This window comes from Microcaecilia unicolor, chromosome 1, assembly GCF_901765095.1.
Source record: "Microcaecilia unicolor chromosome 1, aMicUni1.1, whole genome shotgun sequence".
Taxonomy (NCBI): Eukaryota; Metazoa; Chordata; class Amphibia; order Gymnophiona; family Siphonopidae; genus Microcaecilia; species Microcaecilia unicolor.
In genome coordinates this window covers 757,994,689-758,014,983 of record NC_044031.1, presented here as the reverse complement: position 1 = coordinate 758,014,983, position 20,295 = coordinate 757,994,689, and the positions used below count along the sequence as shown (strand labels likewise).

At 46.6% G+C, this 20,295-nt stretch overlaps 1 protein-coding gene across 1 annotated transcript in view; it reads left to right on the top strand.

Annotated features, from left to right (window-relative positions):
• LOC115459907 (A disintegrin and metalloproteinase with thrombospondin motifs 17-like) overlaps positions 1 to 20,295 on the top strand; it is a 393,810-nt gene that overhangs the window by 203,445 nt on the left and 170,070 nt on the right. The window contains exons 10-11 of the mRNA XM_030189734.1: positions 18,237 to 18,377; positions 19,514 to 19,664. Coding sequence (XP_030045594.1) covers positions 18,237 to 18,377; positions 19,514 to 19,664 — 292 coding nt within the window. The remainder of the gene's footprint in view (positions 1 to 18,236; positions 18,378 to 19,513; positions 19,665 to 20,295) is intronic.

Sequence of the window (20,295 nt, the reverse complement as noted above, 5' to 3'; positions counted from 1 at the left end):
CAGACTTCTACGGTCTGTGCCCTGAGAATGGCAAGGACAAATCAAACTCTGGTTTAAATATAAAGTATCACATATCATGTAAAATGAGTTTCTTGTTGGGCAGACTGGATGGACCATTCAGGTCTTTATCTGTCGTAATTTACTATGTTACTATGTTATCAACATGCTTATTTTCAAAGGAGAAGGGTGGCCATCTTCCGACACAAGTCGGGAGATGGCCGGCCTTCTCCTAAGGCTGGCCAAATCGATATAATCGAAAGCCGATTTTGGCCGGCTTCAACTGCTTTCTGTCGCAGGGCCAGCCAAAGTTCAAGGGGGGCGTGTTGGCAGTGTACCAAAGGCGGGACGGGGGCGTGGTTAACAGATGGCCATCCTCGGCCGATAATGGAAAAAAGAAGGCCGGCCCTGACGAGCATTTAGCCGACTTTACTTGGTCTCTTTTTGTTCACGACCAAGCCTTGAAAAGGTGCCAGAACTGACCAGATGACCACTGGAGGGAATCGGGGATCACCTCCCCTTACTCCCCCAGTGGTCACCAACCCCCTCCCACCCAAAAAAATAAAAATAAAAAATATTTTTTTGCCAGCCTCTATGCCAGCCTCAAATGTCATACCTAGCTCCATCTCAGCACTATGCAGGTCCCTGGAGGAATTTTTAGTGGGTACTGTAGTGCACTTCAGGCAGGCGGACCCAGGCCCATCCCCCCCCCCACCTGTTACCCTTGTGGTGGTAAATGGGAGCCCTCCAAAACCCACCCGAAACCCACTGTACCCACATCTAGGTGCCCCCCGTTACCCTTTAAGGGCTATGGTAGTGGTGTACAGTTGTGGGGAGTGGGGTTTGGGGGGGGGGGGGGCTCAGCACACAAGGTAAGGGAACTATGCACCTGGGAGCAATTTATGAAATCCATTGCAGTGCCCTCTAGGGTGCCGGTTGGTGTCCTGGCATGTGAGGAGGACCAGTGAACTACAAATGCTGGCTCCTCCCACAACCAAATGGCTTGCATTTGGCCGGTTTTGAGATAACCGCTATTAGTTTCCATTATTGGTGATCAATAGAAATCAAACAAAATAAAACATGGAAAAGAAAATAAGATGATACCTTTTTTATTGGACATAACTTAATACATTATTGGCGAAAACCAATGTCGGCCATCTCTAAGGCCGACCCAAATGTTGAGATTTGGCCAGCCCCAACCGTATTATCGAAATGAAAGATGGCCGCCCATCTTGTTTCGATAATACGGTCGGGTACGCCATTTTACGGGGCCGTCATTTGAGATGGGCGTCCCCGTTCGATTATGCCCCTCCAGATTACCCAGAGAGCGTGATTTACTCCTGCAGTGGTATCCAGGTTTTGACCAGTACATGGTACTGTCCTACCCAAGAACAATGCCAAGTGAATCCAGAAAATGGATCAAAAGGCGAGTTCTTGCGTCTTTAGGATTTACCGACCTGGACTTGCATATCATGAAAGATAAGAGAAAACAAATGTGAGCTGCGTGAATTCCCTGATATTCCATATCTAATTGGTTGATACCTACACAGTGTAGACAGTAGATGATTCCGAGAAGCGGGCAGACTTTTTATTGTTTCAAATAAAAAAATGTCTCATTAGCAAGTCAGTTATACTCCATTCCCCTAATTCTTTAAAGTTGGGTATCCAACTTTACATTTACCCCCAGATTCTATACAGCGTGACGTAAGTTGCACACACAAATCTGGGCATATTCTGAATTTGTGAGTGCAACTTAATTGGTTAATAAGCCAATCAGCAATTAACTTGCAATTATTGACACTAACTGTCAATTAGAACTTACGGCACAGCTGTCTCAGCTGTTCTGTAACGTGACGTGGCGTGACGTGCATAAATTCTGAGTTGCATAGTTGAAAAGAGAGCGTGAACACGGACATGGAATGGGCAGGTCGTGGGTGTTTCTAAAATCTAAGCACGTTGTTATAGAATACAGCCGGTCCACGCCTAATTTAGTCATCGGCATCTATACCAAGTTCTACTTGGTCTAACTGCACGTGACTATATGAAATTTAGGTGTATTCTGTAAAGTACACTTAAATTTTGTTGTACTTTATAGAATACGCCTAGGCGTATTTTATTTGGTGCCAGTTTTTTAGGCTTGATATACATATAGAATCTAGCCCTTAGCACACCAAACTGAGAGAGTGGATGCTGTAAATACTTTTAAACTGGTAAAAACTTGGTGATATTACAGTAGCTTGAAGGGGGGCGTACAACAAGGTACAGCAAGTCAGCTTACAGTTCTTAGAAAAAGCATGCATGCAGACAGATAAGCTCTTCCCCACTGGTAAGAGGAGCATGCCAGCTACAACCCAGCATACACAGGGAGAAGGGTCAGCCAATAGGTACCGTCCCATAAGGCATAGGGAAAAGGGACATGTGCTTAGGAAGAGCCTATCACAGAGTACTACAGAGTACTGCAGAGTACTGTAGTCCAAAGGCAGTTCCTGCTTTTCTTAAGGGCAAGAGCATACGAGTGCTGTGGGAGGTGAGGTAAGCGGTGGTAAGCATGGCTTGTGGCACCCTCCTGCCATGCTTACCTCGCTTGCCACCGGGTTGCGCCGCCCCTGGAGAGCTGGCTCGCCTGCTAGAACAACCGGCTCGCAAGATGTTAAAAAATTTAACAACCGGCTCACTGAGTGTGATGAACTTGGGTTGCAGAAATCCAAAGGAGATGTACCAAGAGGAGAGAGACTGGTAAGTACAGCTCAAGAGAGGGACCTTAGGGTAATGGTATCTGAGGATCTCAAGGTGATGAAACATAACATTTATTTATTTATTGCATTTGTATCCCACATTTTCCCACCTATTTGCAGGCTCAATGTGGCTTACATAGTTTTGTTAACACAGTTAATCCTGGATGTCAGGTACAGTTATTATTGTGCAGAGATTAATTAGGGGAAGAAAGTAGAGAGAAGATATATAGTAGATGACCCATGTGACAAAGCGGTGGCTGTGACCAGAAGGATGGTAGGCTGCGTAGAGAGGGGTATAACCAGCAGAAGAAAGGAGGTGTTGATGCCCCTGTACAAGTCATTGGTGAGGCCCCACCTGGAGTATTGTGTTCAGTTTTGGAGGCCGTATCTTGCTAAAGATGTAAAAAGACTTGAAGCAGTTAAGAAAAAAGCAATGACAATAGTATAGTGTTTGCGTCATAAGACGTATGAGGAGAGTTGAGGTCCTGAACGTGTATTACCCTGGAGGAAAGGGAGACAGGGGTGATATGACACAGACATTCAAATATTTGAAAGGTATTAATCCGCAAACAAACCTTTTCCAGATACGGAAAGGTGGTAGAACTAGAGGACATGAATTGACGTTGCAGGTGGGCCGACTCAGGAATTATGTCAGGAAGTACTTTTTCCAGGAGAGGGTGGTAGATACCTGGAATGCCCTCCCACAGGAGGTGGTGGAGATGAAAGCGGAATTCAGAAATGCTTTGGGATAAACACAAAGGAATCCCGTGTAGAAGGCGTGGAACCAAACAAGCTTAGCGGTGATTAAATGGCAACACCAGTAATTGGGAAGCAAAACCAGTGCCATTTTGGTTGCTTTGCTACACAGAATGCGAGGGGAATATACCTCCCTCCCAGCACGACTCTACGCTTCATCCATTTTGGTTGCTTTCCTACACAGAACGTAAGGGGAATGTACTCTGGTCCAAGCATTTTGGTCACTTTCCTGTAATAAATGTGAGGACAATGTGCCTTTCATCCATTTTGCTTGCCAGTTTCTGTTACTGTTTGCTGACGTTGGTCTCACGGTGGTTGTAAAATGGCTGTTGCGTACACAGGTTTCTCTAGGTAGGGTCACTGTGTAATTTCCATATTTATTCAATGCCATCGTAGACAAGGTCATTACTTGGAAATTATTCAACAAAACACATTAGATGAAAAGAGAAAAAAAAGCAAAGAAGATGAAGTACATTAGGAATCTGGCAACACAAAGAGCGGCATGTTTGTATCTGTCCGCCAAGCTCTTTATTAGGCATCTTGGTCCTGGCCTCTTGTTTGCGTTAGTATTATGCTAACACTGTATTATATCTCTGGTATTTGAATTCCAGTGCTGTTAAATGTGTGTATTTTTAATACTGTTTCGCAGTAGTTCTATTATTAGGTTTCAATGTACTGTTTTCAAGTTTACCTCATTTATTCTGTTTATGTTTATTTTTGGTTAATTTACTGTTGTTATGCTGTTAACATAATTGTGTGTTTTATGTTAAACTGGACCTGCTGTACACCGCCTTGGGTGAATTTCTTCAAAATCCAAATAAATAAAAATGACCTAATGATCTAAAGTGTAGCCGTGCTCGTGACCTGCATCCTGTGAACGCAGGGTTAGGTTACTTGTTGCGAGGAATAATCTGAAGTTATCGGCATTGCTGTTAGCTGTGTTCTCAAGGTGTAGATTGAGGTCGCCTAGGATTATTAGTCTGGAGAATTGGGATAGGGGTAGACAAGATGATTTCTAAAATTGATTGTTCTACCCTGGGCTAGGAGCCCGGAGGGCAGTATAGGAGCAGGAGTGCAATGTGGCCTAAGTTGCTGGAATCATCATCTGGGCAGCATAGAATGTATTCTGTGTATTGGGAGGAGCTTGAGCTGACTAAGGAGATGTGTAGGAAGCTCTTGTAGATGAGAGCGAGCCCTCCTCCCTTCTTTCCTAGTCTTGGGGCATGTAGTATATTGTAGCCAAGGAGATATAGGTGGGTCAGGACAGGGCTTTCGACTTCGATGAAGTCAGGTCTCAGAGAGAAACAATAACCCCAGGTCTGAGGATTCAAGAAGATCAAAGATATTAGTAGAGTTTTGATCGCTACTGATCTGGAATTGTTATAAATGGATGGAACCGGGGTAATGTGGTTTTTACAGTCTCGGTTTGGGATGTGTTTGGGTAAGGTTATAAGAGAGCGGGTTTTGGAATGCTGAGGGTAATACATAGTGACATAGTAGATGACGGCAGAAAAAGACCTGCACGGTCCATCCAGTCTGCCCAACAAGACAAACTCATATGTGCTACTTTTTGTGTATACCTTACCTTGATTTGTATCTGCCGTTTTCAGGGTACAGACCGTATAAGTCTGCCCAGCACTATCCTCACCTCCCAACCACCAGCCCCGCCTCCCACCACCGGTTCTGGCACAGACCGTATAAGTCTGCCCAGCACTATCCCCGCCTCCCAACCACCAGCCCCACCTCCCACCACCGGTTCTGGCACAGACCGTATAAGTCTGCCCAGCACCATCTCCACCTCCCGCCACCGGCTCTGCCACCCAATCTCGGCTAAGCTCCTTAGGATCCATTCCTTCTGAACAGGATTCCTTTATGTTTATCCCACGCATGTTTGAATTCCTTTACCATTTTCATCTCCACCACCGGCTCTGCCACCCAATCTCGGCTAAGTTCCTTAGGATCCATTCCTTCTGAACAGGATTCCTTTATGTTTATCCCATGCATGTTTGAATTCTGTTACCATTTTCATCTCCACCACCTTAGGTTGGTTGTTCATTGGTTTGCCTGTGTGATTTTTGGTGCCGTGGGTGTTAGTTTTGCCCATCAGAGACTGTACGTTCTGGCCAGTGATTGGGGATGGAGGTCGATTTTTTTTTTTTTGTCTTCGCTTTCCTCAGTGTGTTTTATTCTACCAGAATGTGGTGGAGGTTTCTCAAGTATGGCATGTCGCCTCCAGTTGTGCTTAGGAGAAAAGACAGATGGGAAGGAGCCAACACATTGTGGTGTACAATTGAAGAACTGAGGGAGGTTGGGGTTGAATAGTGGGGATTGTGGGTATGCTGGTGGTTTGAGGATACCCAGAAAGGTGCACACTAAGGTGCAGGCCCCTTCGGTGTGCCCCTTCGACAGCGCACCTGAGGCGGCACGCCTCAGAGTGGTGCTTCTTTTCATGGCTCTCTTGGCGCTATGATGATGCCAGCTGTAGGTAGGATTGGAGTGCTCAGCTGGGTGAGATCACATGCAGGAGAAGAAAGGGCGATCCAGTGTCGACACCACGGAGTGGTACTTCTTTCCAAGGCTCTCTTGGCACTGTGATGGCGTCAGTGGTAGGTGGGATCGGAGCGCTGACCTGGGTGAGATCACATGCAGAAGAAGAAATGGAGATCCGCTGAATATTCATTGCTAGCTGGTTAAATAGCACTGAATATCGGCCGCCAATGTATAGAATAAGGTCAGTTGGCTTGAATTGGTGTTAATTGGCACCACTTGACAAGTGCGCATGTGACTGACTTTAGTCACTATTCTAGAAGCTGTGCACACAATTTCTGTTGCACACAATTTCTAAGGGGTGTGCCTATAGGAGGGGCATGGGCAAGTCAGTGGCGTGCCTAGGAGTTAGGCGCACAGTTTGTAGAATGCTATTGGTTATCCCCCAAATTCTATAAATGGTGCCTTAAGCTGTACGCGCGCTCATTTGACGAGGCAGTTGGCACCGATAATTGGCTTAGTAAAAGACCACCTTAGTGTTTATTTAATTACATCTGTTCCTAACTCACGTTTTACTGCTCTAACATTATATGATATGTTTTACTTTCTGTTAATATATTTTTGAACGTATTCATGCTTTTCTAATTGTTATGTAAGCCACATTGAACCTGAGTTCTACTCTGGCTAATGCGGGATATAAATGTCATAAATAAAAATAAATAAATTTAACACAGAATTATCAGCTCTAATTGGCTTTAATTAGAATTCACGTGCACAACTTGCTAGGCGTATTCTACAGCACGGTGCGTGTAAATTCTAATTCGCGCAGCCGAAAATGGGACAGGTTGTGGGCGTTTTAAAAAACTATACCGATCTGGTCCTAGCTTAGGCGCAAGTATTTAGGCTTGGTTTTAGGTGTCCTAAATGGGTGCACCTACATTTTAGGTGCAAGAACTGCGCATATTCTGTAAACTGTGCCTAACTTTAGGCATAGTTTATAGAATCCTACTGCATGACTAATATTCCGCCAGTGTCGTTATGCTCATATTAGCCCTCTCCTCAAGTCACTTCACTGGCTTCCTATCCGTTTCCGCATACAGTTCAAACTCCTCTTATTGACCAATAAGTGCATTCACTCTGCAGCTCCTCAGTACCTCTCCACTGTCATCTCTCCCTACATTCCTCCCCGGGAACTCCGTTCATTGGGTAAATCTCTCTTATCTGCACCCTTCTCCTCCACCGCTAACTCCATACTCCGTTCCTTTTATCTTGCTGCACCATATGCCTGGAATAGACTTCCTGAGTCGATACGTCAAGCTCCATCTCTGGCCGCCTTCAAAACTAAGCTGAAAGCCCACCTTTTTGATGCTGCTTTTAACTCCTAACCCTTATTCACTTATTCAGAACCCTTATTTTATCATCCTCACTTTAATATTCCCTTATCTCTTGTTTGTCCTGTTTGTCTGTCCTAAATAGATTGTAAGCTCTGTCGAGCAGGGACTGTCTCTTCATGTTCAAGGTTTCGGTGAAGGTTTTAAGGCGCATGTATAGAGTTTGGGCCTATGCACCTAACTGCCAACAGGTGTGAGCACTTGCACCAGCCTTTGGCAGTACGAAACTGCAAATTTACACTAGTATTCCATAGCGGCAGTTCCACGTGGAACTCTGCATCATCCTGGTGCCCGTATCTGGACGCCATTTATTGAATTTACCTCTATGCTCTTAATTACCTGGCGATATATTTAATCCTTGAGCAGGCGGTCTGCATTCTGTGTTCGACGTCTGTCTCACTGACATGGTGTACCTATCGGACTTTTAGCAGCGCACAGTTTTTCATTAGTTTAAAGGACACCAAAATAGCCTGTAAATCTTCAAGTTAAGTTTAGAAGAGGGAGGAACTGGTGCAGCTGTGATAACAAGAAACACTGCTTCAGCCAGGCCAACGCCCAGAGGAGCAGAAGGAGGGAGCGGCCTCGCTTTCCTTCAAGTCAGTTAGACTGGCGCGTGGCAGCTTCTCTGGCTGTGTGTCCTTAGGAATCTGCGTGGAGAATCACCAGGACGGATTGCCTGCAGGCAGGCTAGTCTGTGATGTAGGGAATCTTTTTTTTTTTTTCCTGGAACTAACATTTATCTTTAGTTTTCGGGCTTTCATCAGTTCTAAAGGAGAAGTTTTGAAATTGTCTGTGTTGGAACAAAGTTTGCAGGTTCTCCCCCCCCCCCCCCCCCCAACCCAGTGGACTTTGTGCCAGTTTTCAAAGCGAAAGTGTGTGAGTATGTCCTGCAAATTGATCCCAGCAACCAGAAGGCTGGGGACTCTGATCTAGCAGTGATGCTCTGCTCTTCGTTGTGTTCTTGACTCAGCTCCAGCTCCACGTTCTAGTTCCAGCTGTAGTCTTGGCTGCAAACATGAGCTCCGGCTCCAGCACCAACATATTGTGACAGCCCAGTTCCCTCACATGGCTGGGGAACCAGCACATGCTTATAGATGTAGGAATTCCAAACTGAAATCAATTTCTTGCAAAGTTTATTTGTAACTCTTCTTATCATTTTCTTTTTTTTTTCTGTGAAATGCAGGCCAAGCAGAAAATGGATAAAGTCAAGACTAAATTTTATCAAGCTTTTTTGATGTTTAAAAAAAGATACTTTTCCATGTCTTCTTCAGCTGTCATGGAAGGGTTTGATGTCTTACTGACTTTCAGTCCAAAGATAGCCAACCGGAGGGGTGGAGGTACGCTAGTTTCCTACGTGACAGAATGCAGAAGCAGGTAGTAGGAAGGGTAGGCTCTTCTCAAAGACCGGAGGAGTCGTAATGGTGAAAATCAACTCTTTATTGCAAGAAAATCAGCACATCAAGGAGGCTTAATTGACAGAAGATGGTGGGAGCGTGCTTGGCCTACTATATTTGGCCTGAAGCCAGTAGGCGGAGCTTGTTGCCATATTGAGTCACCCAAAGCTATAGCAAACGCTTATTAGAAATAAGGACCGCCTATGTGTGGCTTGGCGTTGATCAATAGTTTGCTTTGTTTTGATTGTATCAAGGTAGTGGCTACAGCTTCAGCCTTGTCACATGACAGTCTCCTGTCAATTAAACCTCTTTGCAGCACAGTCATCTCATAGCCCTCTGGGTAATCTGAACTGAATGTTTTCCGTCAAGCACCAGTTGGCTTCCTTCAGAAAGAAGGCAACATACACATGCTGGACATGTTTAGAGCAGGGAATGGGCAACCTTGGTCCTCAAGGGCCACTACTCAGTCATGTTATCAGGATTTTCCCAATGAATATACATGAGATCTATTTGCATACAATGGAAGCAGTATATGCAAATAGATTTCATGCATATTCATTATGGAAATCCTGAAAACTACTACTAATACTACTCACCATTTGTATAGCGCTACTAGACGTACGCAGCGCTGTACACCTGACCATGAAGGGAAGGGATGGGAAGGCGGTAGAACGAGAGGACATGAAATGAGATTGAAGGGGGGCAGACTCAAAAAAGATGTCAGGAAGTATTTTTTCACGGAGAGGGTGGTGGGTGCTTGGAATGCCCTCCCGCGGGAGGTGGTGGAGATGAAAACGGTAATGGAATTCAAACATGTGTGGGATATGCATAAAGGAATCCTGTGCAGAAGGAATGGATCCTCAGAAGCTTAGCTGAAATTGGGTGGCGGAGCAGGTGGGGGAAGAGAGGTTGGTAGTTGGGAGGCGAGGATAGTGGAGGGCAGACTTATACGGTCTGTGCCAGAGCCGGAGATGGGAGGCAGGAAATACCGCTGGGCAGACTTGTACAGTCTGTGCCCTGAAAAAGGCAGGTACAAATCAAGGTAAGGTATACACATATGAGTTTATCTTGTTGAGCAGACTGGATGGACCATGCAGGTCTTTTTCTGCCGTCATCTACTATGTTACTATGAAGAGACAGTCCCTGCTCGACAGAGCTTACAATCTAATTAGGACAGACAAACAGGACAAACAAGAGATAAGGGAATATTAAAACGAGGATGATGAAATAAGGGTTCTGAACAAGTGAACAAGGGTTAGGAGTTAAAAGCAGCATCAAAAAGGTGGGTTTTTAGCTTAGATTTGAAGACGGCCAGAGATGGAGCTTGACGTACCGGCTCAGGAAGTCTATTCCAGGCATACGGTGCAGCAAGATAAAAGGAACGGAGTCTGGAGTTAGCAGTGGAGGAGAAGGGTGCAGATAAGAGAGATTTACCCAGTGAACGGAGTTCACGGGGAGGAATGTAGGGAGAGATGAGAGTGGAGAGGTACTGAGGAGCTGCAGAGTGAATGCACTTATAAGTCAATAAGAGGAGTTTGAACCTAATTGAGTTTTGACCCTCGAGGACCGAGGTTGCCCACCCTGGTCTAGAGCAGTGCTTCTCAACCCAATCCTCGGGGCACACCCAGCCAGTCAGTTTTTCATAAAACTCATAATGAATATGAATGAAATAGTTTTGCATACCAAGGGGGCAGAGCGTGCAAATCTATCTTATTTATTTTATTTATAACATTTATACCCCACATTTTCCCACCCACTTGCAGGCTCAATGTGGCTAACATCAGACCGTAAAGGCAATCGCCAGTCCGGTAAACAAAGTATAATAAGGTGAATAGAAAGGATAGTAATTACAAGGGGCAAGGGATAAGAGGGGAAGGGTAATAGAGTCCATGAGGTTCATAAATATGTTGTATTCCAGGAATTATGGATTTAAGACCGGTCCATTAGGGTAAGCCTTTCCAAATAAGCTGGTCTTGAGAGATTTTCTGAAGTTCAGATGATCATGAATAGTTTTCACAGATTTAGGTAACGCATTCCATAGTTGAGTGTTGATAAAGGAAAAGGTGGAAGCGTAAGTGGATTTATATTTGAGACCATTACAGGTAGGATGATGGAGGTTATGCACGTTCAATGTGGGTATCCTGAAAATCTGACTGGCTGGGTGTAACCCGAGGACTGGGTTGAGAAGCAGTGACCTAGAGGGGTTCTCATCCCAGTCCTCAGGACACATCTAACCAGTCTGGTTTTCATGACATCCCAAATAAGTATATATGAACTAGATTTGCATATAATGAAGACAGTGCATGGAAATCTAGCTCATACATATTTATTTATTTATTGATTGATTGATTATATTTGTATCCCGCACTTTCCCACTAAAAGCAGGCTCAATGCGGCTTACATAGTAATAGGTAACACAGAATTTTGTTATGTAAAGTAGGACATTAAGTATAACATTATAGAAGGATGGATGGGTAGTAAATGGATGGGTAGGTAGGTAGAGACAGGTGATAGAGGAGGGTAAGGTGGGAGATAGATTCTGGGTCAATGTCGTTTTCTCTTCATCGGGGATATCAGGAAAACCAGACTGGCTAGGCGTGTCCTGAGGACTGGATTGAGAACCTCAGGCCTAGAGCATAGGGAAGTGATGGCTAAAGCCTTAAGGTATGTGTGTGGGTGGGGAAGGGGTAACTTATCAAATGGCTGTGTGATTTCTAGAGTCTGAACATTCCCAGCCTTTACAGTGATAAGACATCCAGTCCTTAGAAAACGGGACACTTATTGGCAGGCCGAGACCAGTGGGAGAAAAAAAAAGTGGAAGATGCCAACCACAAGCGCCAAGATGATCAATATAAAGTGTTTATTCTTCAAAATTCATCATGTAGGTAGCTGACAACGGAAACCCAACACAGGCCGTATTTCGGCATGCAGGCCTTCGTCAGGGGTCTTAACTGTCAACATAAAAATCATAACACTATGCTGAATGTGAAGACAAGACCAGCCACTATATGCTACACAACTGTTAAGCTGAAATCTTAAAGCTTCAGTATAAGACGCCAACAAACGCAACGTAACCATTAGAAGCGACCAATGGGAACCATGATCAGTGTCCCTCGAACATAAGTCTGTGGCTGGGAACTAGACAGATTGACATTTTAAATGGAGAAAGAGGGGGAGAAAGATGACAAGTCATTGTGAATAAAGGGATGTGGCGCCATAGCTCTGGGTGGGGGCATTGAGTGGGAGAGGGGAGGGATACTTTCCATGAAATTGAAGGTCCAGAGGAAGGTGCTTGGCCCGACAAAGGGAATCTTTAAAAGAACACGGTGTCTCTAAAGATTGCAGTGTAGGTACTTCTGAGGAAGAGTACGAACACAGAGATAGCCACAGCGTGAATGAAGCCAGAGCATCCCTAAAAGTGTTTTTAAAGCAGGGCAGGACTTTCAGAATTCAACATATTTTTACCTTAAGATACTGCATGTGTGACGAATCAGAAATATTTTCAGTGCAAGAAAACAAAACCACCTTCAAGCAGAGTTTTTATTGGCACTTCAATATCATTTTTCTGTTTTGGATTTAATATATTTTCCATAAACCTAAATCACTAAAATCAAACAAGTCTCAGCCTGTTACAGGCTTCTACAGTACAGACTTTTCCATTTTGCGTATCATCCAAACCAGTGGCCACATCGGGGCTGGAATTTTGGTGAAAGAGCAAATTAAATACCAGCCGTGTCAGGTGAAGTAGCCAGTCAGTGTTCACTTTTAGTGGCTGGGGTTGAGGCTTTGCTGTTCTCTTTCATTTTCTCTTTTTCTGCCTTTCTTTGGGCTCTCTTCCACTGAGGATAGGCCGTGTTCAAATGCCAGCCTGCAGTGGTTGTTCCGTGTTCCGATTCAGTCACCACTGGCTTTCCTGCTAACACAAGCCCAGGATGTCCCAAAGGACCCAGCCCGGGCACTGTACCAAGCTCATTGTGCTAACCCCAGCTGAACCTAGGACAGACAGGAAATACTAGGTTTGCAAGTGTAGATTTAGTAAATAAGAGTTTGTTTTTGCAAAAGGGTAGCAATCTAGCTGATATATTTACATTTCTGTTAGTGGTTGGAATCCTTTCGGTATTCCCTTATGACAGACACGTTCCAGGTGGCGTGACCCCAGTGTTTCAGGCCAAATAATCTACTTCCTTCCACAAATACAGTTTTCAGGATAGTTCAACGGTCAGATTTTCTTTCAAGACAATGTTAAATCAAAGAGGAAAGCAAACTTGGAAGTTTGATAAGAGAATACAGTCTGTTAGCCAGAACACCCCTCCCCACTACATGTACATCCAAAGTGCTGAACAAGTAAATACATAGATGCACAGGAAAGTACAAAGTGAGTAGCTACAAATACAAGCATGGAAACAGAGGATCTTGTGTCTGGTAAGGACCATTTGTTCCACCCGGTCTTCCCTCTAATACTTTCACAGACCTTATTTAACCTCTGGTCTCTTCCCTCTGTTCTTTTGAAGGTCCTGGAGGGAGCGGAACGAACAATAAGGAGATTCATGCTAGTGCGAGCAAACACGAGTCTCCATGGTAACCCGTACTTTATTTGGCATTTGAAGTCACCAAAGTACATCCCTATGCGTTAGCACAGCATCAGCGCTCATAAGCAAGAGTTCAAGTAGCCATCTTGGTTGCGGAGAATCCCAGATGGTCAAGGTACCTTTTCGTGGGCGAGAAGAAAGCATGATGTAGTGCTTGAGTTTTCAGGACCACCCAGGTCCCTTCTTTTCTGTCAAGACCGTGAAAGGAAAGCTTATACACCCAGAAAATGTCGTGTGCTAGAAATTGCAGCAATAGAGGTGGGCAGAAGGTGTCAATCAGAGATTAGTATTGGTTAAAGGGCTGCTGGAGATTTCAGAGTTGTGAACAGGATGTTAGGTAAGAGCAGGTGTTAGAGGCTCCCTTATGTGCATGTGATTCATCCCCCCCCCCCCTGCGTGCTGTTCTGAACAGCGTGCTAAAATTAGCGCCAGAACAGTGCGGGACAATAACGTCCCTATGATCAAAGCTAATAGCATGCAAATTGAAGCATGCTATTAGCTCTGATCGTAGGGGTACTTCTCTGATCATAGGGGTACTTCTGCGGGAGGATTGTGCCTGGGTATGCGCCGAAGGCACAATCCTCCCGCAGAAGTTGTTTGTCAAAAAAAAAAAAAGCCCGGCTCTGTCAAACATTCCCCAAACAGAAGACCCCCCGCCACAGCTTGGCCCACCCCTGCCAGACCCAACCTGCCCCCACCCTGACAAGAGAGAGCTGAATTTTCAGCCCTCCACTAGTGGTCTAGTGCCCCCCTTATCCGGACCCCCCCACTCCCCCCCTCTTATATGGTAGCACTCCCCCCCCCACTCTTATATGGTAGGTAAGCCCCGCCCAGCGCATCCCAGGATGCACAGGGCAGGGTACCGCCATTTTGGAGGTGGCGCTGGAAGGAGGAAGGAGTGCTATTCCCTTATTCATCATTTTGAGGTACATGGAGTGTGTGTGGGGGGAGGGGGTTGGAGGTTGCTAGACCACTGGGGGGACTGGAGATTCACCGGACCTCCAGCCCTCAAGCCCTCTCTGTCCGGGTGGGGGGGGGGGGGGGTTGGGTTGGGGTGCCTCTGTCGGTGTGGGTTGGAGGGCTGGAGATCCACTGGACCTCCAGCTCCTCATGTCTGGGGTGGGATGAGTCTGGGCTTTTTATTGACAGCCCGAACCTGTCAAACAACTCCTCGGAGGATTGTGCCTTGGGCGAATGCCCAAGCAGAATCCTCCTGCAGGATGATCGAAACAGAGCGCATAAATTTGCATGCTATTAGTTTTGATCATTAGGGCCTTAATTCCTCGTGCGGTTCCAGCGCTGTTCGGAACAGCGCGGGAAATTTGATCATTGGGGCCTCAATGTCCTGCAAGCCGATTCTCAAAGCCTACCACTGGTGGTAAGACCAAATAGCGCAGGAATAACGCACATATAAATCTGCGTAGAATGCTCAGAAGGCTTTAACATCGAAACAACACGCGCAGCAGAGATGGCCGTAAATTGTATTTAAATGTGGTCAGATGTATATTAATGATGTCATTTGTTATGCCTTCCCAATGCTCAGAGAACAGCACACAAACAAACCCTGCTCTTCCCGCTGGAAAAATAACGCCAACTCAGAGCTGGCTGTAGAAGGTTTGAAGAGAGATCTTCTTTTGATTTCCAGTTTAAAATCTGCCAGTTTTGATTTCTTTTGGACAGGGGCTTAGCCAGAAAACAGATTTTGGGTGGGGCTAGGCAAGAAGTGGGTGGGCACCAAGTGTTCTCTCCCCCCCCCCCCCCCCCCCCACCCAAAAAAATCTCAGCTGGCAGGAAAATGCTTCTTTCCACCTTGGCAGTCTGCAGCAGGCATGAGCTGAAAACTGAGCATGCGCAGGTGCCAGGATCATGGAGAATAGCGTTTTCATTACCATCAGGGGGAAGTCTTCAGCTGGTGGAGCTTGGGATCCCCACCAGCTACCACTAATTGTGTGCTACTGTTGGGTGGGCCTGAGCCCTAACTAGGTGGGCCCTGGCCCATCCAGGCCCACCTGTGGCTACGCCACTGCTTTTGGAGGTGGAAGAAAGCTCATGCAAGCCTGGAAGCGCCAGTACTGAGAAAGAAATGTGTGCGAGTCCGAGGAAACCCGAAAGTGAAAGCACGCATTGGTGCCTGTTTTCTGTGCTTAAATATAAGCCTTCCAAGCAAAATAAATACATAAATCAATAAAAATTGAAAGGCTTATATTTAAAGGTGCAGAATAGCAGCGCTGAGGTGTGCTTCATGGTCAGGTTTGCTAGCACAATATCATGATGCCCGTCAAGCTCCATCTCTGGCCGTCTTCAAATCTAAGCTAAAAGCCCACCTTTTTGATGCTGCTTTTAACTCCTAACCCTTATTCACTTGTTCAGAACCCTTATTTTATCATCCTGACTTTAATATTCCCTTATCTCTTATTTGTCCTGTTTTTCTGTCCTAATTAGATTGTAAGCTCTGTCGAGCAGGGACTGTCTCTTCATGTTCAAGTGTACAGCGCTGCGTACGTCTAGTAGCGCTACAGAAATGATAAGTAGTAGTACTCTTTGGGGTTCCGGAATCTTGCTACTCTTGGATTCTACACGGAATATTGACACTCTTGGGATTCCGGAATCTTGCTACTCTGTGTCCTTATCCCTTATGTGTGCTGTTTGTCTGTCCTAATTAGATTGGAAGCTCTGTGGAGCAGGGACTGTCTCTTTATGTTCAAATGTACAGCGCTGCGTACGTCTAGTAACGCTTTAGAAATGATAAGTAGTAGTAGTAGTCTTCTCTCACATTTTTGTTTTATGTTTGGAAATTAAGGGTTTGTTCTGTTTCAGGAATGGTAGGAGAATGCACAATACATCCTTTAACCACTGAAAACATCGCTAGAAAATTAGGAAAAGAGAAGGAGAAAGAGACCCCAACAGGAAGGAAAAGTATTATAAGCTTTAATTAAAAAGAAATGTGATAATAATCAAGCTGGTGCTTGATGGATTGGCCAAGTTGTGATCTTAATTTTTGATATGGGCGATCCCAAAAAGGAGATGAGCACCTTACTGTAAACCAGTCCTCGGGACACACCTAGTCAGTCAGGTTTTCAGGTTACCCACAATCAGGGCTTTTTTTGAGGGGGTACTTGGGGGTACTGAGGGCCAGATGCACTAAACTTTTTTGAGCCTTAAATGAGCCTTTAACGAAGAATTTTCTAACCGTTGCATGCACTAAAGCCCATTTTCCGACGACGGTAGCAGCTAACGAAAACGGAATGCAGATGAGCAATTTGTCTACAAACCCTATTGTAACGAGATGCACTAACCTTTTCCGATTGGTTTAAAGCAGGAAAATCGAACGAAACGCCGTGAAATCTAACGAGAGGTCTGGACCTCTCCTTAGGGCTGTCCGGCTACAGACTTTAATGTAACCCCCCCCCCCCCCCACCAAAAGTGAGGGGGCGAAAACGCGCGTCAGGGGCGTCTTTTATTGACGCCTGAGGTCGCTGCTGCTCCCCGTTCCCCCTGCATCAATATAAAAGTGAAAAAAGAAAGGTTCGGGAGGGGGCAAAGGCGCTCGTCAGGAGCGTCCTTTATGGACGGCCTTGCCGCCCGCCCACCCGCCCGTGGTTGCCGATGCTCCCCGCTTCCTCCCCCAGCATTAAATTATAAAACAAAACAAAAATCAAAGCTTTAGGATCCCCGGCCCCCCTCCCTTCCTGTCTCTCAACTCTTTCTCCACACAGCCCTGCCTTCCGCCATCCTCCGCCCCCGTGCCCCGCTCCCGCCGCCGCCCCTGAGGTCGTCGCTGCCGATCTCCCCCTCCACCGGGCCCCCCCTCCACATTACCGGGCCCATGCAGCGCCTCTCACCTCTGTATGAAGGCGCTGCACGGGCAAGAAGACCATCAGATCGCTGCAGGACGTCTCTCTCCTTCGTCTTCCCTGACCTGGGCCCACCCCCGTCTGACGTAGTAATGTGGTGGAGGGGGGGATCGGCGGTGACGACCTCAGGGGGGGCGGTGGGGGCGGGGCACGGGGACAGAGGATGGCGGAAGGCGGGACTGTGTGGAGAAAGAGTTGAGAGACAGGAAGGGAGTTGGGCCGGGGCTCCTAAAGCTTTGATTTTTGTTTTGTTTTTTAATTTAATGCTGGGGGAGGAAGCGGGGAGCAGTGGCGAACACGGGCGGGAGGGGCAAGGCCGTACATACAGGACGCACCTGACCAGCGCCTTTGCCCCCTCCCGATCCACTTGTTTGTGGTTTTTTTTTTTTTTTTTTTAAACGTTTGTGGCATTCGCAGAGCAGCCAGCATAAGGCTTGGCTGCTCTGCGTATGCTTTAGGGGCCGATTACCAACGGGGATTCCATCAGTTTGATGCATTGTACTTTCAAATACCGCACCGAACATGTGCGGCTTGTTTTTTTGGTGCATCCTTCGTTTTTTTTAATTCGTTAGGGACTTTAACGTTTTAGATTTTGTTAACGTTTGCTTGATGCATCTGCCTATGAGTACAGGCACCTTTTCCATTGTCTTGTAAAATCGACCCATGGACCCCAAGTTTTAATGATAGAGCTCAGGATTTACACACCAATTCTGCCTTGTCATAGATTCTGTGATTGGTTGCAGGGGGCCTGGCTATTATGGGGTGGGTTCCTCAGTGATCACTCCACCCCTGAAGGGTTGCCTGGCATTTGAGTACCAGCAACTTTTTTGCTAGAAAAAACACACTGCCCACAATGAATATGTATGAGAGAGATTTACATGCACTAGTTCACATTTCGGCTCACTGTGTGATTGATTTGCTTCTTTTGAACGTAGAGACCAATGAGGGTGCTCAGATAAGCTACAGGAATGAAACAGAACTGCGGTTTTTTAATCTTTCTCTCTGTTGCTCTCTCTCTTTTTGAATGGAACAGTTTGGGGATGAGCCATGACGATGACCACCAGTCCTGTGCTGGACGCTCCCACATAATGTCTGGAGAGTGGGTAAAAGGCCGGAACCCCAGTGATCTCTCCTGGTCCACGTGCAGCCGCGATGACCTTGAAGACTTCCTGAAGTAAGGACCCAGAGTGTGTTGTTTGGGAGAGTGCCTTCAGTGAGAAAGAGCGAGCTGTAAGAACTGAGATGTATGAAAGGGAATTATGTGGGTTTGCGGGGGCTTGGGAGGCTGTAGGTATCGGGGGAGGGGGGTAAGAACCCCCAAATCATGAATCTTATTGTACATTGCTGGCCCCTTTAAGAGAAGCTCCCTGGGAGTCGTATAAAACAGTTTGGAAGGTCGATCCCAAGTTACATTATTCCTTTTACCACGAGAGTCACTAACCAGGGCCGCCGAGAGACTGGAGCTAGGGCCCCGCTGCCCCCCGGGGCCCCTGCCGCCGCCTCGCCCCAATCACTATCACTGTCGCCTTCCTCTCCTGCTCTCAGGCCGCAGGCGCCAGTCTCCACCCGCCCACCCCCATCCGTGTCAACAGCCCCCCTCCGTCCACCACCGGGCCCCCTGCATTCAAATCGGCAGTGCCTCACCTCTGTGTGAAAGCGGCAGATCGCCTCCCTTCGGGCCCTCCCTCACTGTGCCCCGCCCTCACAGAAACAGGAAGTTACATCAGACGAGGCGGGACACAGTTGAGGGAAGGCCCGAAGGGAGGCGATCTGCCGCTTTCACACGGAGGTGAGGCACTACCGATTTGAATGCAGGGGACCCGGTGGCGGACGGAGGGGGTCTGTCGACGGAGCCGAGGGCAGGCAGGTGAGACCGGGGACTGCAGCGCCGGTGACCTAGGAGCAGGAGAAGGAGAGAGACCCCGGGCCTGGGGAATTTTGTCCCCCCCTGCTCCCCCCTCCCCCTCGGTGGCCCTGTCACTAACCTGTGGTGCTGAATTATTACTGACTCCTGCAGCGAACTAAATTGCAGTAAAATGCCATTTTCTACCACAGTTTAGTAACCCCCTCCCATGGTGATTAAGACACATGGCAGTGCGGGTACCCCAAGGTCAGCTCAAGGAATTTATTTGCATTTAAAGCAGTATCTCCTGTGTTCACTAGGGAACGTAGCAAAATCTCTCAGTTAAAAGGAAGTGGTTTCATTTCAGTTGGTCAGCAAATGTGAAGAGTCGCTCAGGTCCTCCTTCACGGCACCCCGCCTTTCTCTGTCCTCATTTTCAGCATTCCTCTCCTCTTGTACTTTTGTAGGTCAAAGGTCAGCTCCTGCCTGCTGGTGACCTATCCCAGGACTCAGTACGCAGTGCAGCTTCCCCACAAGCTGCCGGGCATGCATTACAGCGCCGATGAGCAGTGCCAGATCCTGTTTGGGTCCAATGCCACTTTCTGTAAAAGCATGGAGGTGAGTCTCTCCGCAAACACTTAGGCCAGCGTCTTCGCAGCCAAGGAGTTTCTTGCAGGTGTTTTGCCCCATCAAAAACTTTTCTCATTCTTTGTATAGAGATTTAAAGCTGCAGGAAAAGGAACGCATACAACAGAGTAGGAAGGGCTTGTCTTCATTAGACAAGACTAGGCAGTTGCCTAGGGCAGCTGTTTCTGAGGGAAGCAAAAGAGCAGATGCCGTGAAAGCAAAACAATGCATCCTAACCGCCAAACACATTCAAGAACCATTACCACAGAAACAAGGTAGGCAATTTTTGGCAATGGGCTAGAGGTCTAAAAATTAATTGTGGGGGGGGGGGGGGGAGAGAGAATAAGGCTGGAAGTTCAGTTAGGGTGCCAATACTTTTGCACTGTCCATGACAGTGGGTACGTCATCGTTTGTCCTGTTTGTCTGTCCTTTTGTCCTGTTTGTCTGTCCTAATTAGATTGTAAGCTCTGTCAAGCAGGAACTGTCTCTTCTTGTTCAAGTGTACAGCGCTGCGTATGTCTAGTAGCGCTTTAGAAATGATAAGTAGTAGTAGTAGTAGCAGTGTAACCTGTTTGAATTCTTTCCTGTTTGAATTCTTTCCTGATCCGACGTGCAATTAATT